General features: G+C 50.4%; 8 protein-coding genes and 1 non-coding gene across 9 annotated transcripts; 7 read left to right on the top strand and 2 right to left on the bottom strand.

Moving 5' to 3' along the window:
* Positions 1-1,248: 1,248 nt before the first annotated feature.
* BO66DRAFT_423935 (putative allergen) lies at positions 1,249-2,259 on the top strand (the record flags this gene model as incomplete). Its single annotated transcript, XM_025650140.1, has 1 exon — positions 1,249-2,259. Exon 1 carries the CDS (start codon positions 1,447-1,449, stop codon positions 2,257-2,259), a length of 813 nt encoding a protein of 270 aa, XP_025498674.1. The 5' UTR covers positions 1,249-1,446.
* Positions 2,260-2,627: 368 nt separating this feature from the next.
* Positions 2,628-3,610, top strand: BO66DRAFT_423934 (SDR family oxidoreductase; the record flags this gene model as incomplete). The annotated part of the gene is made up of 3 exons (XM_025650139.1): positions 2,628-2,930; positions 2,982-3,163; positions 3,222-3,610. The coding sequence occupies exons 1-3, from the start codon at positions 2,650-2,652 to the stop codon at positions 3,608-3,610; spliced, it is 852 nt and encodes a 283-aa protein (XP_025498673.1). The 5' UTR covers positions 2,628-2,649.
* Positions 3,611-5,475: 1,865 nt separating this feature from the next.
* BO66DRAFT_384767 (A4/G1 family peptidase) lies at positions 5,476-6,441 on the top strand (the record flags this gene model as incomplete). The annotated part of the gene is made up of 2 exons (XM_025646105.1): positions 5,476-6,089; positions 6,148-6,441. 2 exons carry the CDS (start codon positions 5,476-5,478, stop codon positions 6,362-6,364), a joined length of 831 nt encoding a protein of 276 aa, XP_025498672.1. The 3' UTR covers positions 6,365-6,441.
* Positions 6,442-7,003: 562 nt separating this feature from the next.
* Positions 7,004-7,994, top strand: BO66DRAFT_395939 (uncharacterized protein). The gene is made up of 3 exons (XM_025648346.1): positions 7,004-7,344; positions 7,436-7,521; positions 7,588-7,994. Exons 1-3 carry the CDS (start codon positions 7,282-7,284, stop codon positions 7,682-7,684), a joined length of 246 nt encoding a protein of 81 aa, XP_025498671.1. The 5' UTR covers positions 7,004-7,281; the 3' UTR covers positions 7,685-7,994.
* Positions 7,995-9,625: 1,631 nt separating this feature from the next.
* On the top strand, positions 9,626-11,603 carry BO66DRAFT_395938 (cytochrome P450; the record flags this gene model as incomplete). The annotated part of the gene is made up of 2 exons (XM_025648345.1): positions 9,626-10,994; positions 11,054-11,603. Coding segments are annotated over exons 1-2 (1,522 nt in total), but the record flags the coding sequence as incomplete, so codon positions are not given.
* A 3,218-nt stretch (positions 11,604-14,821) lies between these two features.
* BO66DRAFT_443606 (uncharacterized protein) lies at positions 14,822-15,081 on the top strand (the record flags this gene model as incomplete). The annotated part of the gene is made up of 2 exons (XM_025651520.1): positions 14,822-14,963; positions 15,026-15,081. The coding sequence occupies 2 exons, from the start codon at positions 14,822-14,824 to the stop codon at positions 15,079-15,081; spliced, it is 198 nt and encodes a 65-aa protein (XP_025498669.1).
* A 2,343-nt stretch (positions 15,082-17,424) lies between these two features.
* Positions 17,425-19,060, bottom strand: BO66DRAFT_384762 (DUF914 domain membrane protein). Its single transcript, XM_025646104.1, has 2 exons — positions 18,626-19,060; positions 17,425-18,569 (listed from the first exon to the last, which is right to left on the bottom strand). Exons 1-2 carry the CDS (start codon positions 18,844-18,846, stop codon positions 17,594-17,596), a joined length of 1,197 nt encoding a protein of 398 aa, XP_025498668.1. The 5' UTR covers positions 18,847-19,060; the 3' UTR covers positions 17,425-17,593.
* A 576-nt stretch (positions 19,061-19,636) lies between these two features.
* BO66DRAFT_360281 (Arabinosidase A) lies at positions 19,637-21,997 on the bottom strand (the record flags this gene model as incomplete). The annotated part of the gene is made up of 6 exons (XM_025644999.1): positions 19,637-20,223; positions 20,273-20,761; positions 20,825-21,009; positions 21,064-21,224; positions 21,283-21,797; positions 21,854-21,997. 6 exons carry the CDS (start codon positions 21,995-21,997, stop codon positions 19,828-19,830), a joined length of 1,890 nt encoding a protein of 629 aa, XP_025498667.1. The 3' UTR covers positions 19,637-19,827.
* A 2,070-nt stretch (positions 21,998-24,067) lies between these two features.
* BO66DRAFT_t305 lies at positions 24,068-24,157 on the top strand. The gene has a single exon. It is a non-coding gene; the product is annotated as a tRNA-Asp (tRNA).
* The last annotated feature ends 678 nt before the right edge of the window (positions 24,158-24,835 follow it).

Genomic DNA, 24,835 nt, shown 5'->3' with positions numbered 1-24,835 from the left:
CCGTGGTTGTACAATTGCCAATGAGCATTGAGCACGCTTGACCCGGGGAGATGCTGTTCATGGATTGTATTGCCATTGGCCAGCTTAGAAAAGGCCCTGCTAGATGAGTCAGCGGAGATACACATGCTGGGCTTAGTACATAGAGAAAAGTGGAGTCGCGGTCCCTGGCCGAGAGTATTGAGCCGTGGCTGCATTGTTCTGCTTGCGCTTTGTTGGTCTTTTAGGGTATCTGTGTCAAGTGCGCTTTTTTTAGGTCTGGAAAGCGCATTGTAGAAACAATGCGATGAGAGGGCTCTTTCGGACATCTACAGGGGTGACGAGAGGACGAGCAAGGGCGAAGAAGAGCCACCTGTGGCCTCGAAGAATCGATCGGAAAAGAGCTCACCTAGCTGGGAAAAAACAAACCGCTGTCAAAACAGCAGCAGAGGCCAGAAGACAGAATAAAAGTGGAAACCCGAGTACCCACTGACAGAAAAGTCCCCGAGACCACAGACCATGCCAATCCTCTTGGATAATACATTGCTCTCGTGCCCTAGTCTACATTTCGATCTTCTTCTAACTAGCCCCAGTAGAAGAATCTTTACTTGGACCCGCTTCTGGCTCCTGCTCGGCTTCACTTCTTCTTTCAAGGCCAGCAGGTGCCGCATCTCGAGACAATACCAAGAAAATCCCTTTGTATCAGCACAAAGGGGTCTTCTTGGTATTGTCTCGTGTTACTTATCCTTGCAAGGTTGATTGTCCGTCACGTTAACGGCACGACAAATAGAAATGGGGAGGCGATACATACCGCTGCTGCCTTCCTTCACAAATGGACTTCTGTAACTGTTCCACTCTTTTCCCCACCGTCGTCGAGTCTTTCCAACCCTAAATCCACCCTGTCCACCCTGCGTGGCCGTTCATGCTCATAGCGTTTTTCTCCCCAACTTTCTGCCCCACAGCCAATCGGCTTCCTGTGCTTGTCACTGCCTCTGATCCTCTCCATGGTTCCTGAGTCGATTGAAGCTGACGCATTCGCTCGTCACCCTTGCTCTTTCTCTCCTCTTTTACCCATTCCCACTCTGGGTGGCACATGTCTCCTTTCTCGGCGTCGTAAACCCAAGGGTCCAGACCAAAGCCCTACCCAGGGGGATGCGGATGGGGGGCCCACAGGGTCGATTCAAGCAGGCTATTTAGAGGGGCCGACGCCCTCCTTCTTATGCACCTGTTCGTTCGTCAGTCACATTCATTTCAATAAAGACATCAAGTCTTTTCGTTCAGTCTTTTCCTTTGGTCTTTTCGTTAAGTTACAATCGTAACTCACATTCTCTATCATTTGTCGTCGATACTTGATTGTATCGACAGCCTTTCCTTCCTTGCCACTTCAATCAGACATAGTCCTCGCTTGACGCGTAGGAACGTTCTCTACAACAAAAGCCCACACACTCTCTCTTGATACTATCAGTCAGGATGCAGTTCATCACCCGCTCTCTTTTCCTGCTGAGCGCCCTCGGCGCCGGCACCCTCGCTGTGCCCCAGGGCAACGAGCGTCGCCAGTGGAACTGGGGTGCTTCCTCGACCACTTCCGTCGTTTCCTCCGCCACTTCGTCCACTTCGGCCTCCTCCTCCGACTGGACCGCCACTCCGGCTAGTGGAAGCTACTCCACCTCTGGCTTCGGTGCCAGCACCGCCGCCTACAGCTCCGGCAACACATATCAAGGCAACGTCGGCAACCCGTGGGGTAGCAACATGATCGAGGTGTCGGCCGACGAGGCTTCCTCGTACGAATATGTGATGCAGATCTCGGGCCAAAACACTGAAGACTGGACCGTTGTCTTCTGGAACAAGTACGGCCCCGACGGCTCCATGGATGGCTGGTACGGTTACTCTGCTCTCAGCCTCACTCTGGCGGCCGGTGAGACCAAGTACGTCGCTTTCATGGAGAACTCCAATGGTGGCTTCGGTGCCGCCGCGGGCAGCAGCCTCCCCACCGACAGCTATGGTGGCTATGCCTGCACCTGGGGTGAGTTCGACTTTGGCTCCGATGCCAACAACGGCTGGTCCGGATTCGATGTCAGCGCCATCCAGGCCCAGGATGCCAGCATGACCGTCCAGGGCATGAAGATCTGCGATGCTCTGGGCAGTACCTGCTCCTCAATCACCACCGATGCTGGTACCGTTGATAACGCCTACACCTCCGCCGAGAGTGCCGTGGGTGGTATCGGAGGAAACCTTTCGAGCGGCGCGGTCCGCTTGGCCGTTACCATCGATTACAGCGGATAGATATAGATCGTCTGAGCTTTGCTGCTTTGTTAGTCTCTCCTAGAGAGAGACGGGGGGGGTCGCTGGATAGAGATGTAAATTGGTATAGATGAACATGTCCTGGATAGACAAAATAAATTATAGACTGCTCTGAAATCTTCATCGGACTGACCCTGTCAAATGAGGTAGCTGCAATTTTCTGAGATGAAATCGCGTTTTGTAGATTCCCGAAATCTGTCGGAGAGCATGTGGCGAAGCCGCTGTCACTTGACGTCGATCGCGATCGTCGTCCGAAATTCTTCGGGCTCGGCAACACCATGGTATACGATCTCCCTGCATATAAATAGCTCGTGAATGCTTCAAAGTCGTGACTGGTAACCAACTCCAGTTCTCAATTTCCAAGTGTCAATCATGTCTCAAATTTATCTCATTACCGGTTGCTCGTCGGGACTCGGTTACGAATTCGCCCGTCAGGCACTCCACCGAGGCCATAAAGTCATCGCGCTTGCCCGCGATATTGCCAAGCTTGCCCCTCTGCAAGAGCTTGGTGCAGCTACGCTCACACTCGATGTGACAGCATCGCAGGAGGAATTAAATCGAACAGCAACAGCGGCCCTTGCGATTTATGGCAGCGTCGATATACTGGTGAACAATGCAGGATACACGCTCTTCGGAGCGGTAGAAGATCTCAGGTATGGTTTGATTCGGGGTAAGAAAAGGTGCATTGTTGACCGTATGAGTAGCTACGATGAGTGTCTTAAGGAGTTCCAGACAAATGCTTTCGGGCCAATAGCTCTCACTCGTGGCCTGCTGCCTCATTTTCGTCGACGCCGTGCGGGAACGATCGTCAACATCGGTTCCCTCTGTGCATGGGAGACATACCCGGGTGTGGGTGCCTATAGTGCTTCCAAGGCGGCTTTTCGATGTGAGCCCAATTTTATCCACTGATGGCCCCGGATGGACATTCATGCTTTTTGTTCCAGACTTCACCGAGGCGCTTGCCCAAGAGACCGCCGGCACAGGCATAAGAACCCTTTTGGTCGAACCCGGCCAATTTCGTACAGATCTCCTGAGCCCGCGGAAAAGCACGTTTGTCGAGACCAATATTCCAGAGTATCGAGACCTGACGGCTGCTTCGTTCGCAAACTTCCGCAATGCTCACGGCAAGCAACGGGGTGACCCAACAAAAGCCGTGGCTCGTGTTTTGGATGTCATCCACGGCGAGAACGAGGCCAGTGGCCGAGATTGGCCGGGAGAATTGGTGCTGGGCCCCGATGCAGTGGAAGCCATCCGAAGCAAATGCGAGCGAACTTTGAAGCGGTTGAATGAGTGGCAAGTTTTCTCATCGGAGACCGACGCTGAATGTGTTTAGCTCGAGATAAGCCGGCGTTGTAGTGATTTGTCTTTGAAAGGAGGCTGCTGCATGACTTGGTCGATGCAGGCGAGAGAGGACTCGAAAACCTGTCAATTACATCATAATCATGGCTGGCCACCTTGGTCACACTGCAGAAACTTCCGCAGCGCTGAACAGTTCGTCGCCCTAATATAGAAGTTTGCGGGTCGGCCCACTTCGTGCAATGCTGGGTGGAAAGACAGAGTGAGGGGAAGCTGTAAATAAACCGCATTGATTAGCCGTTAGGCCCAATATAGCCCAACTATCCAAAATAGCGACACGCCGGTGCGTCAGCTATCGCAGACCGTAAGTGGTTAGCCGAGGTTGTAGTTGGTTTCGCTCACGGTGTGCCTTGCGTCTGTCTGCAGGAGAAGTCAGAACTTACCCCTCGTTCATTGACCCTAGCGACCAGGGATAGCATCCGGGTCATCCGAGCATGTGTAGAGAATGATAAGCAGTCGAATGATTATTCCTCCAGCTTCTGCAGCCAACTGAGGACTAATTCTGCAGTGGCAGTCGCCTCTTATCTGCATGGGCATGATAAGCATCTATGGACGCCATCATGGATGTGGAGACACACAAATTGCTCCCCCACGGAGCAGCTGCTTGAACGAGAGAACTTGCTCAAGCTGGAGACCGAGGAAGAGAACATATTTCTCTACAGCCTAGTGCAGTAGACTGCATAATTGTGATTGTAATTGTCCAGGAAGAATTGTAACGTTGGCGGATGAACACTTAATGGACCTCGGAAGAAGGACGAAGAGAGCCAGAGCGGGAAAGGATCGGCGGCCGGAGTGGAGTCCGCTCCGGCCCGCCCATTCAAATTAATTTGCTTCACTGACAAACCAATGTACTGTACTGTATCTCCGAGTGTCGGCCCATCCACAATTTCCCCGAACAACCTCCCTTATCATACAAACATATTGAGTCTGGAAGGCTTGTCCTAGTTCTTCAAAGCTTGTTGTGCCACTCGCGCCGCCACTAGTCTACCTCGCATCTGTGCACTATTCGTCAGCGCCATGGCGTGAGGATGGCGTCCGGCTGTCGCTACCGATAAGCCCCCCGTCGGACCTCCGTTCGCTCCTCGGTCGAGAGAGGAACAGGCCTTACCACCAATCACTGCTGTCAGGGATACTGGCTTGCCAGGCACCAACTATACCTTGCTCTAACCGATGACCTCGTTTTCCTATTCGAATTGTTGCGATGCTGGCATGAGCATCGCGAAGCCACCTAGAGAAATTGACCAAAGGTAGGCATCAGACAATAGAGTCGTGACTGTAGACAGAGACAGTTTGGAGAACTGACACCGTCATACTCTAGAAAATGCTTGACGAGCCCCCATAGTCTTGGCTGGAGGTCCGCGCGCCCGTCACACTTTCTTCCCCCGAGTCAGAGTGGATACTTAGGGCTTCATCGAATGACACCCACTGACTAAACTTCAGCAACGGCCAACGGGGCTTTCTGCAGCTACTGGATAGTTGCTGAAGGATGGAGTAAAGCCCCATCAGGGCCGACGGCGAACGGTCGACTCCGTTCTCCAATTCATATTGTCGCCGGCCTAAGCGAGTAATCTCCGCCGGAGTATCACAATTATGGAGCCATTGTTGATGAGGTTGCATGAGCCTACAACCAACTTTCTGTATCGCGCAGCGTCAACTCACCACGTCCATGGCCGGACGAGCAGAAAGCTGCCCTGAGCAGCATATAAATAAGGACTGAGAACCTCCCCTCAAGTCTCCTTGGAACCATCCAGCATCGGACAGCTTCAAGCATCGCCTCTGGTTCTTTCTTCTGCTCAATACGTGCCTTCATCCCCTCGTGAAAAAAACCTTCTTTCTGCCAAAATGAAGTTCACCACCATTCTTACCGGCTCGCTCCTCGCCAGCGCTGCTTTGGCTGCTCCTCTCACTGAGAAGCGTCGTGCCCGCGCCGAGGCTCGCGCCGAGGCCCGCCGTGCCACTGGCTTGAAGCGCAAGAGCAACCCTCCGTTGAGCCCTGCCACCAACACACCTCTCCAGCACGCCAACATCTCCCAGGTTGAGTACAGCTCTAACTGGGCCGGTGCGGTCTTGATTGGCTCGGGCTACTCCGAAGTCACTGGTGAATTTGTCGTGCCCGCAGTTTCTTCCCCAAGGGGAGGTTCTGGCTTCGGCGGTGGTTCTGAGTACTGTGCCTCCGCCTGGGTTGGTATTGACGGTGACACCTGCGAGACCGCCATCCTCCAGACCGGTATCGACTTCTGCTACGAGGACGGCGAGACCTACTACGACGCCTGGTACGAATGGTACCCCGACTACGCCTACGACTTCGACAACATCGATATCTCCGAGGGTGATTCGATCAAGGTCACCGTCAAGGCCACCAGCGACACCAGCGGCACGGCCACCGTCGAGAACGTCTCCACCGGTCAATCCGTCACCCACAGCTTCAGCGGTAACGTCGAGGGCCGCCTCTGCGAGTAAGTCATGATCATCCCTGATACTGTACCCGACAACAAGGACTGACCAATGATAAAGGACCAACGCGGAATGGATTGTTGAGGACTTCGAATCCGGTGACTCTCTGGTCGCTTTTGCTGACTTCGGCACTGTCACTTTCACCGGAGCTGAGGCTATCAGCAATGGCGAGACTGTCACTCCTTCCGGTGCCACCCTCATGGACATTGAGCAGGACGGCGAGGTCTTGACTTCCGTCAGCGTCTCAGGATCCACCGTCAAGGTCACCTACGTCTAGATGGTGTTCTAAAACCGGTTGTATATCGGGTTCCCCAGAGGAAGAAGGCTCGGAAAGAGAGGCAGATGGGTGAAAAGCTATCCGGATAGTTTGGTCTTGTTCCGTTGTTGATGTCCATTGATGTTATGCTTGTATTGAGATTGTTGATATTATTCCAATAAAACTGCATGCGCCAAAATCTTTCTGCAAGTTCTAGAATCGGAGCCAGGTTAAGGAGCTTGATTGAGGAATGAGGAGAAAGCAGGGTCGACAATAACGGCTAATTTGATAATTGTTGGCTAGCATTTAACATGCAGGGTAGGAGGGTAGTGGGGTAGAAGGTGAAGGTATCGGTCTGTTGATGTACAGTATTGGAAAGACACCAGGCTAATTCCTGGATCTGTATATGAGTTGGAACAGAAGAAAAAGAAAAAGAAGTAAGCGGAAGGAACATGGATCCGTTCATTATCTCATTTGGCGGGTGGTTTCCTTTAAAAAGTGGAATCAGTTAATAGTCTTCCTATCGGCTTGTGCGTGTAACGCCTCGTTTCAACGAGTCACATGATTTCAAATTGAACTGGACGTATGTAAACACCACGAAATCCGTGACCAATTCCTCTTTCCTTAATAATTCAACGATTCTCAAGGCATCAAGCTTTCCTCTTTGAGCAAGTAAATCCATCAATATTACGTTCGTAATCAACACTTCCGCTATATCTGGTCATTCTGCCGTCAAGATATATACACACACACACACACTCTCTCTCTCTCTCTCTCTCTCTCTCTTTCTCTCTCTCTCTCTTTCGGAGATCCCTTCCATCACCATCAATTCCTTCGTCGTCGCCGTCTTTGCCATCGTGTATCTGCACTCGTCCTATTTTCTCCTAGCCTCTACTCGCCATTCAAAAAAATACCAAAGCAACTGAACTACATCCACCATGTCCAACCCCGGAGATTCTGGAAAGGGCTTCACCCACACCGGGTCCGGCACCAACAGCCAGGTAAGCACTACCTCCTCCTACACGTCCTCACCACAGAGAGTACCATCGGCAATCTTCAAGATATCTCGAAGCACTGAATAACAAGTCCCAGGGCAACCACTGGTGCTCCCGCGACTACGGCACTGGCTCCGACTCCAACGGTTATGGCCACGGCGATGCCTACCACTACAGCAACCGGTAAGAATCCGTTGTTCTCGCTTCCTCATATTCACATTCATGCATGGACCTGACAGCCGGGTTTAGCGATGGCTCGTACTACTACTCCAACTCGGATGGAAGCACCTACTACAACGACGGTAAAGGTGGCGCGGTTTACACCCCTCCAGGTGAAAAAAAGTAGGACAAGCAACTGGACTGGCAAAACGCCTCACGCAACTGAACATCACATCTCAACAAGCAAGTTGTTCTCTTTTTTAGTACGAGATGACGATGATGACATCGGAGTTGGGTTCCGGGTAGGCCTTTTCTTGGTGATTGCGTTGACGTAGTGGTGCTACCGGTGACCGGGCGGTTGGTCATGCGTCGGTTTTTTCCCCTTGGTCACTTGGACCGGATGCTCTTCCTTGTGCGGAGTCTTTGGAGATAGCACTGATGCACCTACTGAGTCTGAATGAAATATCGGAACTGCGCCTTCGGAGTCCCATTTCGGCCAGGCCCTGCCTGTTTCCCATGGTAAAAATATGCAAAAGTATATCACTAGGATCGAAGAAGCTTCTCAAGCCACCGCTTCCAAAAGACCCTACCTCCACCTGGAAATATATATTCATCGACCGACCCTTAGGCAAATGGTCTTGACGCGACTTATGGGTTCGATACGGATGGAGTAGCGTGGCCCAGGCCACCCAACAACATAGGTCTCGGGCGGATGGAGTCCAGCGTCCTTTCCAAGCTTCACAGCAAGCGAAGTACGTCCGTGCAATACTATATGTCGCGAACGCTACGCTTGTAGCCTCAAGATCATCACCAAGCCCTTTCCTGTTTGTTGGCCACCACGTGGGAAGTGGTAAAGATCCCGCGAGTACATCAACCGCGCCCCCCCCCCCCCCCACACACACAACAACTGCGGTATCCGCGCCTACCAACATCAAGAACGTACGGGCAACGGCAGTTGTTCCTCGCGTGGGTCCAGATATAACCCACCTAAGCTCATTGTCAAAGCAAAGTGAAATCCATAGCTAAACATCCATCTCCATGTAGGGATTCCCCCCCCACTATCCGTCTCCAATTGACCGATAAAACACTATAGTGAGTCCTGAAGGAGCCAGCTAGAGCTGCGGGCGAGATGCGAAGGATTTCCCGGATCAGGAGCAAAGCCGAGCAGCAGCAGCCAAAGCGGGGCTTGTGCTTATTTCGACCTCGTCTGCCCACTTGTGAGAGCTTTGACTCAAGCAAGTAACTTAACTGTACTGTTCTGTACTGTCCTGTACTTTGAGGTCACCCCGCTAACTACACCTCTGCGTTTCTACTCCGTAGGTACCAGTTGTCTTCTTCTTCTTCTTTTTTCTTGCTCCCAAAGTTGATAAAGGGTCCAGTGTTCCCTCCCCTCATCTGTAAACCGACCGGCTGGAAAGGCATTCGGGCAATCCGAATGCCGAAGGACCGTGTCGGAGTTTAGGCTCAAGGGACACACGGAGTTAAGGCTTTGAGTGAGTACTAGGTAGTGTCGTGCCAGCGAGCCCGTCAGTCAGTCAGTCAGTATTAACTTTACTGGGTGCATTTCGGATTGTAGGCAGCAAGGATAAGGTACTTGCTACCCACTCCGTACTGACCTGAATTTTTGTTCCTTTTTTTTTCTCTTTTTATTTTCTTTTTTCTGTTCTTCTGCTTTACCCCCCTCTCCCCTCTCTCCAAGACGACCACCATGTCAGCTGGAGAGAGAGAAGACAACCCAAAGGAAGAAGAGGCTGAGGCTGTAGCTACCTCGGCTCATGTCAAAAACCTTGATTTATTCCATGGAAATTTGCGGGGAAAGATCGAGCCAAACCGCTTGCGGCTGGGCTGACAGACAGAGAGTTCTTTGATTTTGTATGAGCTACTGTACCAAATGACTTCATCCCAAGCCCCGTAATCGTAATCTCTATTCACCGTGCGGGCAAACATGGTACGATATCTCGGAATCTCTTATCAGGTAACAGGTAGTCAGCTATAGGTTGACGCAGTCGTCATTGAAAGGTGGCTTTGTCGATGTCCTCCCTCGTGCCCCAAGAGGAGACGATACATGTGTCAAATTAAAAAAAAAAAAAAAAGGTAAGGTAATGCTCCGCCTACAGTTCCGGCTCCACTCGCAAGAATCTCCGCTCCCACTTAAACTTCACAGGTCAAACCAAATCATCAGCACTCTTACATTCTCGGTCTTTGATTTACGCCTGTCCGAACCCCGGCTGAACACAGGCGGGCATAACACATCACAAGCCGTTTGCCTTTCTTGGATAAAAGCCACTTCATCGGCAACTTCTCCCCTCCCCTTCCTTTTTGCTAGCTACTTCATCACTTATCATCAACGCCAGTAATGCGAGGACTGGCACGAATTGCAACCATGAATTCCTACACACCCCACCATCCCGTTGCGGTATTCGCTGCCGCTGTCGTTGTCCTCAGCTCAGTCCTCACTTATTTGAATCGTCGATGGAAGCAATATCGCATGGCCAGAGCAAACCAATGCCAACCACCCCCGACCCTCTGTGAATGGGACCCGGTTTTCGGCCTCGATGGGATTTATCAGCGAATGAAGGAGGCCAAAGAACACAACTTTCTCGAGAGAAGTGTCGACCGCTTTGAGACCTACGGCAACACATTCCAAGCTCGTCGGCTGGGCACAACCGTGATCGCAACGCGCGATCCCGAGAATGTGAAAACTATTCTCTCTCTTCGATTCAAGGACTATGGTCTGGGGGATCGTATCCACTCCTTCGGGCCGCTCCTCGGACATGGTATCTTCACAACAGATGGCGAGCATTGGGCCCAATCGCGGGCTATGGTCCGCCCCAATTTCGCCAAGGAGCAGGTCGCCCATCTTGACATTTTCGAGGAGCTTATGGATGATTTGCTGGCCCTCATACCACCCGATGGAACCACCGTCGATCTTCAAGATCTGTTCTTCGGATTCACCATCGACTCTGCCACCGATTTCCTGTTTGGGCACAGCGTAAACAGTTTGAAGAAGCGAAGGGCGGGGCTCCCTCAGAGCATAGAGGAAGAGAAGGGTTTCGCGGAGGCATTTAATTATTCTCAGTATGCTATTGCCACAAGAGCACGCTTGGGCAAGCTAAGATACCTTTATCGCGACCCCAAAGCCGATCAATGCGATCGTATATGCCATGATCTAGTCGAGCAGTTTGTCGACAAGGCTCTACGGACGCGTGAGCGGTGCAGTCAAGAGAACGACACACAGGAGAAGCACAGATACTTGTTCCTTGATAGCCTAGCGCAGCAGACTGGTGACCGGACACGTATTCGTAGCGAGCTGATCAACGTCCTCCTGGCTGGAAGGGATACCACCGCATCCTTACTGAGCAACTTGTTCTTCATGCTTGCAAAACACCCCGAAGTCTGGCACAAATTGCGCGAGGAAGTCGCAACACTGGAAGGGCGTACGCCTACATATGAGCAGCTGCGCAACCTGACGTACCTAAAGTACTGCCTGAACGAATGTAAGTCGAAGTCCACTCGCTCGCTTTTTAGAGTCCCTTGCACTGACTGACTCCTTCAGCGCTTCGCCTTCACCCCGTGGTTCCTGCTAACGCTCGTTTTGCCCAAACCGACACCATCCTTCCTACTGGTGGTGGCCCGGATGGCAAGTCCCGCATCTTCGTGCCGAAGGGCAGCGTTGTCTCGTATTCTGTGTTCGCGATGCACCGGCGCAAAGACTTCTTCGGTTCGGATGTGCACGAGTTCCGACCCGAGCGGTGGGCTGACCTACGTCCAAGCTGGGAATATCTCCCATTCAACGGAGGACCACGGATTTGCGTCGGTCAGCAGTATGCACTGACAGAGGCAGGTTATGTGACGGCGCGTTTGGCACAAAAGTTCTCGATACTGGAGAGCCGCGATCCAGGCCCTTGGGAGGAAAATTTGACATTGACATGCTGTTCCAAAAACGGGACGAAGGTAGGACTAAGATAGTGCACGGGTTCGACGGCGCCTATCGAGGAGTCATCATGTATCTTTGGGAAAGCATGGACGTAAATCAGGGCGACTCGCATCACGTTTCGTATTTTGCAAGCTGTGAATCAACATTAATCTTCACTTCTAAGTACACATCCTTTGCGGCATTATAAGCAGCACTTGGCGTCGACAAGCGGCAACAAGCGGCGACCAGGTACCCTGGCTTGCAAAGAGATCAGTCCCAGCCAGGCAAAAAAATGGGATAATGCTGCCAGTCCTCTGTGGAATCAGTATAAACATAGGCTGAAATTTGCGAAGCGACAAGTCAGCTCGATCCGGGATCAGATATCCCTTCTGTGTGCGGGAAAGTACAAGAATGGTCTGCCAAGAGGCATGCTTTATTCAATTGTCGGATCCCAGTCAAGAGCAACGCCACCAGCTGACCAAAGACTGGGATTCCATACAGTCATGCAGCTCTGCTCATCATGGCTGACGCGCGTCTCATTCAGAGATAGTCTTTGCCTCAGCATACCCCTCCACCTTGAAGCCTCTAGAACAAGCGAATAGATGTCTCGTCATGAAGCAAGTCCGAAATAGCCTGCTCAAAACTCGTTCTATGTCTGACGGAGGTGGTATGATTGCAAGGAGATGCTAATTTTTCTTGAGTTTTTCGCTCGTCAAGAAGCCTCGCCCGAGAGTCGAAAACTTGGCTCATAACTGCGGCCCAGCCCGGGACGGCTGCAGGTTCGACAAGGACCAGGGTCTACACAGCCGAAATTAGACCAGGGCGAACTGGTGTCGTACAGGTCAGTCCTGCGAACAAAGAAAGAAAACAAAATACTCGGCCGTAGTGGCATGAGCAAGAATATGAAGCAGAGGAATAAGGCCGAGACATGGAGTCCGTCGATGTTGACAGAACCTAAAATTAGCGAAGGCAGACGACTAAGACAGTGATCAGCGCACAAGTCTTCTAATGAGGTATGCATTTGTATGATGATGATGATGATGCTGTGACACAGCAGCATAACATACCTAGCGATATGTCTGGGACTCACGCATCCTGGACCAACGGTGCAACCAGGAAAGTCGGTAGGCAAACCAACATGATCGGGCATGGCGCATGGCCCGCCAATCAGTAACCCCTGCTCAGTACGATGTGTCCTTTCTATCAAGCTTCACATTTGGCTGCATCAAAGGATATGCGTAGTCGGTGGATATGGTGACCTTTTTTTTGCATTTTTGCGTCGTTGATGTAGATTTTGTGGGCCCGACAACAACACGTTTGTTTCACGACGTCTCGCCCAAGTGGTAAGTTGTGTTCTGGCGGTCTCTAATATCCTCTGCTGGTCTGTCCTAGCCAAGACCGGCCTGTTCATTGTTCTTTGAGGCTGGAACTGGATCTATCAGAAGTGGCGGTGAAAATAGACAAGAATTAACCGAATGCTTCTTCGGGCTTCCATTGCCGGTGGATCTCCCTGGGGCTCTGCAAGTTCCCCGATTGGACTAACACTGATCGCCTGAAGCCATTTCACTTGGCCCGGAATGGGTCAGACTATAGTGGTCCAGCCGATCGGGTCCAGATCCGTGGTGGCCGTCGTGTAGATAGTACGATCGAGAAAAGTACGGTACCATCTTAGGGGACGATACATTGCTTCAACCTGTATCCCGATATGGGTCGGTGGAATTGATTGACCTGTTCGCAGTGGGTTCCGGCCTGAAAGGGGAGAGCCGAAGAAGTGTGAGCAGGACTTGGTTGTGATCAACCCATTCGGAAATCGGAGCCAATTCGGCGGGGGATTGGTTTTTTTTTTTTTTTTTATGTGAGGAGACAGCCCTCTTGCTTGGTATCTGGTGTGGTGTACGCTATCAATTGTATTTGTTGGAATCGAACTTCCCCAGAACAAAGAAAGTGCCTCAGATTCGACCGATGAAAATGGGTACCAGCAGTCAAGTGAAGCAACAATTATCGTGGCTGCATGTCCCAATCAAGGAAGTAAGACCCTCCATGCAAGAAGAGGTTTGTCGTTTTGGTCTGGGTGTCATTTCTTCAAGGTTGTTAACTGGTTGAACATCATCCAAGCTTCCCGCCCGCGATTCTGCCACCACCCCCCGCCATCCTTACTATCTACGCAGTACGCACAGTACAGTACGTTCTGACCCTTCAGTTTTCTCCTACTTCCAAGTTCCAAACACTTTCATACTAGAGCTTTAAACCACTCTCATCTTCTGAAATCCTGGACGATGATTGATTCTTAGCCTAGTCCCGCCAATGGCGCCCACTTTTTCCTATTTTGACTTCGCGGTGCCCACATAGCCTAACCGGCTCATCGGTGCCCAAATACCGGGGATCCAGGAGAGTATACGCGGAACGCCATCCGCATGAGCGGATCGGAGAGTAAGAGGCCAATCAGCCCAGAACCGTTGATCCCGACAGAGCGTCACACAAAACCCTGCGAACAGTCCAACATCACTACGTGTTCCGTTCCGCCCTCGACTCCTTGTTCCCTGATCTGAATGAAAAACCAATGGGATCGATGCCACGGCCGCGGCTGGGCTTTTCCCCGGCCAATCGGGGCCTCGCCTGGTCTAGATGGCAAGGGCCGACCGAGGGTTGATCCTGATAGAATGAAAAAAGAAAACTGAAGTAGAAAAAAAAAAGATTAAATGATACATGAAAGAAGAAATAAACCAAAAAGGAACGAAAAGGAAAAGGGGAACAAGAATCGAAGGAAGCGATAACTCCTAGTACTAGTTCGTGTCCACAATTTCTGAGATTCAATATCCTCATCTTGCTCCTTCCTCCCCATCGGTGGTCAAGAATGAAATGCATTTGCATGAAAGAAGAAGAAAATAATTGCTTCATTAAATCCCTCCCAAAGTCTTTATGGGAGCTGCAGCCGGTCATTGAATCAGGTTCTCATCTGCTAGGCCACCTACCACTAGCCAGCTTCAGGCCTTCCCCCCCCCCCTCCTTCAGGGAACTTTTTTTGACACCCACTCTGACAGGGAATGCAAGGGAAGCAAACGAACAAAGCCGGATCCATAGGGCGGGTGCCTCATCGCTAGGCGGCCACATGGCACGGTTTGGATTCCCAACCTGGTCGACTGACCCGCAAAAGAGTGGGTGAAACTGATGGTTAAACAAGTTAAGCAAGGCCGAGGTTTCGGGAGCAGAAAAGGGATATAAGTATCCTAGATCCTCAAGACCGTCCCGGAAGTATAGTCCCCAACGCTCGCGCATCCATTTAATCAATTGCCTCGACTGCAACACTTTCCGCCGAGTCTCTCCTTCCCCGAAGCTTATCTCAGACCTACGTCCACGCTCGGTTCTTTCCGTCTTCGACGATATCTATATCACATACAAGGCTTCACAATGGACCGCAACATTGCCGCAACCAAGTCGGGGGCCGGCAGCAACAAGCTGGACAAATCGCCCACGCCCACTCTAGCCGACTACCAGGCGCAATGGGCCAAGATTCACAATGACACCATCCGCCAGATCAAGCAGGCTCAAGGTATGCAGACGCAGCTCCAACGTGTGATTCGTCGCCGATACTGACTTGACATTTTTGGTCAGAGGAAGAAAGAAACGCACGCGCGACGAGTCGAGCACACTCTTCTCCCTCCAAGTAGCACCACCTTGACTATGTGGCCCGCCAGCGGTTTGCTAGTGGTTTCTGCTAGCTCCTCCATCAATTCGCCCTCGACGTGCTTTCTTTCTTTTCTTCTTGGGAAAGTTCTGACTATACGTGTTTTATTGAGCCTCTTCTGTTAGATTTAGCGTCTCTTGCTCCGGATATACCAATTCCCCTCTCTTGTTTTGGGTGTCAGATCTTAGAATCTCTGGTTGTTTTATGATGTATCACATTTGAGGTGCAGGATCTTTTCTTTGAACTTTGAACTTAGACCTATCTTCAATACCCTACATGTTCATCAATTCAACGGTCGCTTTGTAGATAGTGGGGAGGAGAAGAGGAACATGGTCAGGTAACTTACTTTATCTGACATCACCCACATCGAAGGCAATTTGAATTCGAACCGGACAAGGTACCGAGACCTCAGCTGACTGGAAAACAGTCTGTACGATGACGTCGGGGGTGCTGGTCCTCCGATCTACTAAGCAGAGTACTGTACTTGTAAGATTCGCACCGCCACCAGAAGCTATGCATAGTAACCGAGTGCCATCGTGAAAATCATCATGTTAAGGTAGGTCGGACGGGGGGTCGAGGGTGAAATATGATATGACACCGAATTTCTTGATTGACAAGGTACTCCGTACAGTAACTTACCCATCATCAAGGTTGGGTGGGGCACTGGGGCTGGTTAACAAAGAATCGTAGTTTCGCCCAATGGGCCCCACCGTTCCAAGTTCCAGTTGTTGACCTTTTTGTCTTTCATTTCGGATCAGGTACAACCAGTCAAGGGATTTGCAGCCAAGCGATCGAGAACTTGATTTCCAGGAGATTCAGAGGTAGTCGAGTATAACCTTTCATCTTCGATATGTGGGACTGACTGATGTGTTCTGTGTGGATATGCATACCAGTCTTTTGCTTTCTATTCCACCCATTTACATACTATAGGTAGTAATTATTATCATCATTATGTTGTTCCCACATCCAGCCACTGGGGAACGGAAGGGGCAGTTCCCGGAGTTGGTCAAATCTGACTTCTCCGCCAACAAAAGTACAGTACCTATTTGTAGTAAAGCAGAGCTCAGGGCTACCTGACATAATGGGTAAAGGGTTTTTTTTTTTTTTTTTTTTTTTCCCTGCCATTAACGTTCACAAGACATTTGATGTACAGTACGAGCATCCCTGCTTTGCTAACTTTTTTTTCTTTTCATTATCTCAGTTCTTCCCTGCCTTTTCTTCTTCATATCTTCCAATAGCCCTATAACTGCAAACTCAGTAGACTTGTCAGCTAAGGCTACTGTCGCACCGAGACTGAAACACGCTGCTTTTTTTAACGATGTCCCAGTGCGCCACCGTCTCCCGGAACCTACATTCCGATTTACTCGAGAGCATCTTGAAGCAACAAAGCCAAGGTAAGTGATACAACAATAGGTATGTCTGAAGAAGAAAAAATCTCAAGCCGCCGGATCCGACTTATGTATTCTTTGTTTGAAAGGTTCAAGGTGGATTGACTTGTCTCCACTAAGGTGCTGGGGCAGTTCTTTGTCTTTGTTGTAATTATTGCAGTTCGTCCTGAGTAGTCTTCTGCACGAGGTACAGGCAGACATGACTTGAGGCAACTCGGCAGCTGCAGGTATAGTTGAAGGTTCTCGCGAAAAGGGGAGAAAAAAAAAACAGATCCCTGCATTCTTTCTAGGCTATTGAGTAAGCAGGAGCAGCTGGAGGCGACATCGGTCCTGCGTCCTCAGTCAAGCATTTCGATCCTACTATCCGTATCATGTCAGGATTTATCGGGTTTTTTGTTCTTGCGATGATCAGAAGGAACGGCGCTCGGCTCGAGGTAGCTTACTACATAGTACTTCCCTCGACTAGCTTACATGTCAGTCACAGTGGTTAGTCTAACATGTGGTAGCAAACCCGCAGTGGCGGTAGTCGAGCTAAACCTGGTCGATGTTTATCCTTCGTTTCTCGGCTGTCCTATCCGTGGGATTCCATGCATCAAGCATGTGATCACGAGTCGGCGTCAGTTTTTACAAGGATGATGGTGGTGGAGTCTGTACATGGTTAGTTGACGCAATTTTAGTAATGACGGTGAAAGCTGGTCTGAAAAAGGGCTATACTGAATCCATCCCTCTGAACTCGTTGTTGAACTTGAACGGAAGACTTTCCCAGTAGGCTCAATTGGACATATGTGTCTATCTGAGCAAGTAGGCTGCGCCAGATCAGAGCTTGTAATGTTCGGGTAACAGGAATTCATCAATACCCATCAAAGGTAGCAGCGGTTACACCGACGTAAAAGTGCCTATGAAAGGAAGAGAGAACCAAATTCATACAATTGACTCATGTCGTCATTATTCTACTAGCATTAATTATGCATATTAACTGGTTCTAGTACATATATAGGGTAATGCGAAAAAAGAAAAGGAAAAACAAGAGGAACTTTTATCACAGCACATTATTTCCATCAACATTAAACGTCTCACCACATCCCCCCCCCTCCGGCTAGGTTCGGCCTAGACAAGAGCATGTCCAGTGTTCTGCGCACGACGAGCGGTACCCACGCCATCAACACCAAGCTCCTGGTTTTCACCGAGCCATGGCTTTGCTGCTTCACCCATTTTACTCTCCTTGATGAAGTAGACAAAGAGACCGACCACAATGAGAACGAAAGCGATCGGATAGAGGAAGTGAACGGAATAGTGAAAGACCTGGATACCGATGATCAAGCCCCAGAAATTCATCGTCAACATGGAAATGTTGAAAAATGTGGCCGAAGAAAGCCGGAACATGATGGGTGCCAGGGTGTAGAAAATGAAAAGGACAATGGTATATCCGGCGATATAGCCTCCGACCTTGCCATTCCAGGTGGCACCATGGAAGGAACTCCGATCAAAGATAGCGCACTGAACACCGTTGATCCACATACCCCAGAAGCCCATTTGGCCAATGACTTCGTACATGGGACGCTTCGAAACCATGAACTCCTCGAACAGATTGCTGAAGGCGTAGATGGTAGACGCAAGCAGAGCGAATAGATCTCCTTTGACCTTGTTCGAGGCAGCATAATTAGCTCCACGAAGATAATCCGACGCTATGAGAAGACCGAGACCACCGCAGGCGAGGAAAATTCCTAGGTACTGCGTGACGTGGTAGCGAACTCGCAGAAAGATAAAGGAGATTATCACGATCACGATGATTGTCCAGAAACTGAACAGCTCGGCACTCAGAAGCGAGGTGTAGCGATATGCCAGCACCATGAAGTAGTTTCCCTCCACGTCGAGAAAAGAGAGAATGAAGTACTTCCAGCAGTCGGTGTAAAGCATGCGAAACCACTTTTTGAAGCCGTACTTGTAGATAGTAATACTCGTGTACACCAGGTTCAACAGCACATAGTTCCACAGCGTCTGGAAAGCGGGGATACTGGTTCCTTCATTGGATAGAAGAGTGGAAAATGTGGAGGAGCTGATGTTTGCGAGAGCGATAACTTGTCTGAACGGGTGAATTAGTGACGGGGTCTGGTCGGGCTTTTATCATATTGGTCTCACCCTAACAGAATGAGCAGCCAAAAATCGCGAGTGCGCATATAACGGAAAAGTTGTCGAAACCGTCCCTCCTGCGACTCCTGCTGCTGCTCCCCGGATTGGTCCTGAGAACCCGTCGCTGGCGACTCAGTCACCGAGTGAAGCTGCTCATTTTTCTCTGTTGGTGGCTGAGGCTGAACCTCGGTGACTGCCGAGGTCTTCTCACTTTCAAAGTAGGTCGACATGGCGAAATGGAAGGGCTAAGATAACGGGATTTTGAGATTGTGACGAAAACGGAACCCAAAAATGCTCGTAACTAGCTAGAAAAAAAAAGCAAGAGCTTTTCGCCAGCATAAGTGAGCGCAAAGCTCCGAAGTCGCTCACTGCTTGTATCCAAGGGCGCAAAGAAGAAAAGGAAAAAAGAAAAGTAGAGTAGCGCCGGCGCCTGGTGGGTTTTATAGCAGCGTGGATTCTGGACTCTGGGCTCTGGCCTCGTTAAAAAAAAAAAAACGAAAGTTGACAGGGACTGACTGGTAGTTACTGGAAGAAAAATCTTATCTAATCGATGCGGAGGGGCAAACCCGCACCAATGGTGTTGGAAAATGGGCTGCGATAACAGCCTTACTAGCCTACTATAGCTTAGTGTTTCCTTGACGGGTACAGTACTTAGTCTGACCCGAAGACTCTGAGTCAGTAGTGAGTATAATACTGCCATTCCATCATAGAAATTGGGTGCAAAACGATCTATTAACCGATAGGTACTGTACTGTATGAAGCGTCCTTTGGCATACCAGATAGTCGAATGAGTCTTCCTTTATGCTCACAATTTACTAAATTTCGTATGGAAGTTCATTCTTGGTTTGGCTAGCAAGGGCCGTATCTACCTACGGTACGTACAGAGTACGTGCCCGCCTAGTTAGAGGGTGGGGTTGCCACGAGCCCAGACTGGACGGCAACTGGAGTCGGACCCGCGCGAAGTGGCAACTGCCCCTCTTTACTCCTCAGTCTGGCCAGTGGCCTGATTGCTGTTGGTCATGCTTTCCAAGCTTGCTTCCAACTTTGAACTTGATCGTTGATTGAACCTTCGTGCATACAATGTCATATTTGTTTCACTCATTCCAACCTAACATTCTAAACAGATCGCATCTCGACGAAGTCTTCAATCGTAGTGCGTCACGAAATGAGAGGTTAGAAAGCCCGCTTCTTCAAAAGAAAGGACCAAGATATCAATGGACGGCAAGGACGCCCACACCCCATGCGGGCATCGTGAATGTGAAGGTGCCATTGCTGGACTTCACTTTATTTTCGGAGGGAACCACCAGGTTTTGCTCCAGATCGGTGTTCGCGGCATCGGGATCACTGTCTGAGACAAGACTAAGTGTTCCAGCCTTCGCTCCCGGTACCGTTACGCGCACGCTCTCGGATTTCTCGCCATAGTTGGCCAGCTTGACATAGTATGTATCGCCCGAGTTCGAAGCCACCCAGTACACGGGACCGAAGCCAGAATCAGAGGTCACCTCCTTGATGGTGCTTCCGCGGTTCTCGGAGAACAGCTTCTGAACATAATAGCTCGTACTTCCCCAGGCCATGTCAGGGTCCTGGGTGAATGGAATGAGATCCGGCTAGGCGAAATTAGCACCAAGGTCTGTTGCTACTGCTAGGATCACTCACCGTCCACTGGGTGGAATTAACCAGCTGTAACACTGGAGCATATGCTGCCATCTTGACCAGATCACTGTTTCTCTCGAAGCCAATCATGTAGACGGCCTCTGCAACTGAGCTTTTCATGTTGGGCCATGTGATTTCCCAACGCGAGTATTCGCCAATAAAGTAGCCCACAGTACGGTTGATGTTGTCGAACTGACCGAACTGGGCTACAAGGTTGTCAGGGGTGTTATAATTGTGGTAATCCACCCAGGTGCCCTCAGGCATTTCATCCGGCAAGCATCCCGAGTCGGCCGTGCTGGAGATGAGCGTCAGGTCCGGGTATTTGGCATGGATAGCGTCATAGAATGCTGTGAAGCGCTCTGGATATGAGGCACATCCTCCACCCAAATTGTCTTCATTGCCGATCTCGACCATTGTGAGGCTCCATGGTTCCTCTTGTCCGTGGGAAGCACGGAGGGCGCCATAAGTGGTGCTCTTATCACCTAGGATAAACTATGGCCAGTCAATATCAAAATTTAGGGGTCGCGACCATTGGGTTTTGTGGGGCTCGCATACCTCAAGTTCATTAAGAACATCGTCTACATAGGGAGTCAAAGCGTCGCCCGTCAAAGGGGTGCCACCACCAGAGTCCAAAGCGAATCCAGCCCACACGCCTAGAACTGGCGCGAGGCCCAGGTCTTCACACCAGTAGAAGTATTCTGCTAGCCCTAAGGCGTCGGTATTCCAATAATCCCAAGTACCTGGTATAGGTTAGATTTTGGCGCGCTTCAACATCTGAGTGACGATGCACAAACCTTCGCGTCCTGGACGGTCTTCCAATGGACCTATCGTTTCATTCCACTTCCATCTATTATCCGCACTGTTTCCTTCTAGATTGTTTCCTCCGGGAAATCTCAGGAAGGAACCCTTGACATCCGCCAGATAATTGGCAATCTGGGGGCGTAATCCATTCTCCCTATTATGACGAGAAGAATGAGTCAATCAATCACGTACTGGAGGAGCACTCTACAAACCTCGACTTATATGTTTTCCCATAAAGAGTTATATAACCGAAATATAAAGAGGATCCCGCAGCAGCCTTGCCATCCACGGTGAGCTCGTACACAACATGACCGTCTGGAGCTTTTTTGCTTGGGAACTTCACAGATGCTTGCGTGAAGGTCTTCGAGTTGGACTTGTGGGTGAAAGTCTTGGAGCCATATACTTTGCCGGTGCTGTTTCCAACGAGGCGAACTGTGAACTTGCCTGAGTAGTCACCCTTTACCCAGAAAGAGCTCTCGAACTCGTTTCCATCGACAGGAATGCCCCAGTATCCGTCGTTGGTAAAGCCGACAGCCCCAGTGGCACCCGACGCGACATCTAGCCTGAACGAGTGAGGGATTGCCGAACTCAGTGGGTTCTCACTGTCGACAGCAATCGTGCCTTTGCCGACAGCAGTCCATGCACTGGTGCTCGGCGATGACCCTTGGGGGCCAGGGCTCTGCAACATCTGGCCATGAATACCTCCATCTCCGGAGTGATTGATGTCCTGAAAGTAGCTTATCAGATGCCGTTCCATAGCCACGCATTGCGATCCAATCATACCTCGAACATGAAGCCGTATAGGAGTGGGCTAGAAGCATTACCTCCCGCCTTGTTCACGACCAAAGAAAGACTGCATGCTTGTTGAACCAAGGAAAGAAATAGAGGAAGGGCGGCGATGCCTCCCAGGCTTGAAAAGACCACCATCTTGCAGCCTTCAAAAGATAGTTCTAATGCCGTTGTTTGACGGGACTAGCATGATGTCTTTATATGTCCTCGGGCTGTGATATAGCCAAGAAATCTACTCTCAAAGGAGAAGGAAACGAGGGATTGGGAGGCAGATGAGGGCAAACAGAGAATGAGGGGTTGGGAGACCAATGTGGAGATGCTGGGTTTGAGAAGCAAGACAAGCAGCAGGTCGAAGGCTGACAATATGAAGAAGCGAGCTGGTGATTGAGATCTAGTTTCTTCCGACATAAGCCCGACAACTAGCTGTCATATTTCACAGGTAGCCTTAGAGTGAACGTCTTGGCCAACCGTGCGGTACGTCGATCGATGCCTTTCTTGAAATGTACACATGCATGCTTCCACTCGCCCATGAGGACCACATTTTTGGATGCATTATTCTGGGCTTGAAAACACCGTCTTTCCTGCCTCCTGTGAATTGTTCGAGGATCCGAGTCATATAGTAGGATGACAAGCTTTGTGGCTACGGGAATACCCTCAGCAAAGAGAGAAGGATTCAGTAGAAGCCGATTGACTGACCAGAATTGGGCTAGGCAGCTACTCCGAGCACGAACACGGTTTCGAAGGGCAGATAATCATACTTCTTGGCCTTGGATACCGAAACTGGAACTAAGGTAGCGTGACGTCGACCGTGCCTGTTTTCCCCTCTTTTCCCCCTTCCCTCAGCTCCAGGCTTCTGTTCTCAATTACCGAGCAGGGTAAAACCCCGGCGGAACCTCCGATGCTTTTAATTTCTGTCCCTGAGCCATTCCTCAATCCGTCAATATGCGGGGTAACCCAGTTTTGCTCCCTCGACTTCGAGATACTCGACAGGTAACATACTCAAATTTCCTTAACCTATAATAAACACAGCACACAAGGGTCGCCTGCCCCTCGAAAAATCGCTTGGCATACACTCGGGCCCGACTTGCGACTTGTTCTTGATCCTAACCATGATGCAACTTTAGGTTGAATGAAACATTACCGCATGGGATCGCTTGTGGTATATGGGCGTGTCGTTGGCCCCTGGCCACTACCCGGCACGACATCGACAGGGGAGATTACCATTTGGCGCTATGTTTGTGTAGTTACCGACCGTTTTCTGCGAACAACCTGCAAGGTACAGCCTGAACCGCCCTCCTCGCTTGCCGGTACAAGGGGAGCAGTCCATACCTCGTTCAGTCACTCTCGGATCCTTCTTCGTGCGAAAATGGGTGCTGGTCAGAGGACTTTTCAAACATTACAGGCTCGGCATGTACTCTGCGGGGTGGATATGGGCCCTGGACTGCACACGGGAAGAGGAGCCTTTTGAAGTATCTTCTGCGGCGGGGTAATTCCGGGTCTTCATGAGAACTATTGATTGCTCTCATCTTGGTGGTGTCATGTCTACTGCTCCATGAGAGCGAAAGTGACAGAACACTATGTGCAAGCAAGCAACTACATGTCCAGACAGTTGGTTGCTTTTTGGCTTTGGGTCTGTGGGTGGTCTGGGATCATCCCAGGTTTTCCCTCTCTACAGGCTGTAATATGACAGCTAGGTGTCGAAGTCCTGTGTTGTGAGTTCGACTGTGGTTGTAGTGTGTAGTAACGACGCATGTGAGCGGTCCTGCTAGCAGGCGGAATCATGCCCTAGCACTACTTCCGAGGCGGTCCGTGATTTATGTGCACGAATGATGTTGCTTTGAGTTTGGTCTTTCTTCCTTCAGACACCCTCGGCAGTGAATGTGAATTTGACTCTGCGTTCTCACATCACAGCGCGGGAGGGGATGACAGTACTGTACGACAGGATGAAGTATAAATAGTAGATATTCCCCAACGCCAATTGCACTCTTCGTTCTCCCAAGGCGAAGCGACAACACGGGATTACAATTCTCGACGAACACCTCAGATCTTGGGTTATAATGCCATTCAAGACGTCCATATGGAAAAGTGTCAACGTCTCAAGCCTCCTGGATGGCATTGTAAGCTTGTTGACGGTGGTTGTGTATACGATGCCCGAGGACTAGGTGGAATAGGTGATAGTACACACTTGTGAGGTCACAATATATCAATTCCTCGATGGTCTAACGGTCATGATTTCCGCTTGTCACTCCCACTCGGGAACAAGCGCGGGAGACCTGGGTTCGACTCCCAGTCGGGGAGAACTTCTTTTTTACTTCTCATACCTTTTTTTGAAGATCACGACCCTTCAGCTTCGCCGTAGGCTTGTTCTTATTAATTGACTTGAACACTGCATAGCCCCCCGTTAGCGTAGCATGTACTGGACCGGCTCGGCATGGTTGCCTGTCACTGCAGGATGGGATCGTCTCCTTCTTGGCCCTTCTTTCATCATCGCCGCCATCACTCTTGTTTGGTTCTTTACACCCGACTAGTATTTACAAGATCACTTCTACAGTATCTTCTCCAGATCTCAGTATCCGTCGTGCCTCCTTCATTCTTTCTTCAGCTGGCATGTTAACGATCATGAGCTGGAGGATATACTGGAATCTCTTTAGCATCACCCCCCCACCCCCGGCCCCCCTTATGTTGAATCATGATAAGCCGACCTCCCACCTTTGGCAGTACTAGCTTCTGAATCTCACCGGTTGGTCTTAGCTCCAGGAGCCTAACCTCCAACCGCACCCGAAGCATCGGCCTGCGCCCAGAAACACCACTGGGATACGAAGAACCATGGGGAGATTCCCTTTGGGATTCCTGACCCTCTCGTGACTGATGGGAGGATGACCGATCCGATCGGGACGCACGAGCGGACTTCAACCTCCCGAGTGGGCCCAGACTCATGGTAGGCTGCCTGCCGCGAGGCCCTCGACTGCTGTGCCT

This window comes from Aspergillus aculeatinus, assembly GCF_003184765.1.
Source record: "Aspergillus aculeatinus CBS 121060 unplaced genomic scaffold BO66scaffold_72, whole genome shotgun sequence".
NCBI classification, from domain to species: Eukaryota; Fungi; Ascomycota; class Eurotiomycetes; order Eurotiales; family Aspergillaceae; genus Aspergillus; species Aspergillus aculeatinus.
This window is presented reverse-complemented; position numbering and strand designations above follow the sequence as displayed.

Excerpts from the sequence above, each read along its gene's own strand:
- BO66DRAFT_384762 (XM_025646104.1), bottom strand. The coding sequence starts at position 18,846 with ATGTCGACCTACTTTGAAAGTGAGAAGACCTCGGCAGTCACCGAGGTT. Across the intron at positions 18,570-18,625 it reads TGGCTGCTCATTCTGTTAGG|ACAAGTTATCGCTCTCGCAA; the intron begins GTGAGACCAATA and ends TCACCCGTTCAG.
- BO66DRAFT_395939 (XM_025648346.1), top strand. The coding sequence starts at position 7,282 with ATGTCCAACCCCGGAGATTCTGGAAAGGGCTTCACCCACACCGGGTCC. Across the intron at positions 7,345-7,435 it reads GGTCCGGCACCAACAGCCAG|GGCAACCACTGGTGCTCCCG; the intron begins GTAAGCACTACC and ends AACAAGTCCCAG. Across the intron at positions 7,522-7,587 it reads GCCTACCACTACAGCAACCG|CGATGGCTCGTACTACTACT; the intron begins GTAAGAATCCGT and ends AGCCGGGTTTAG.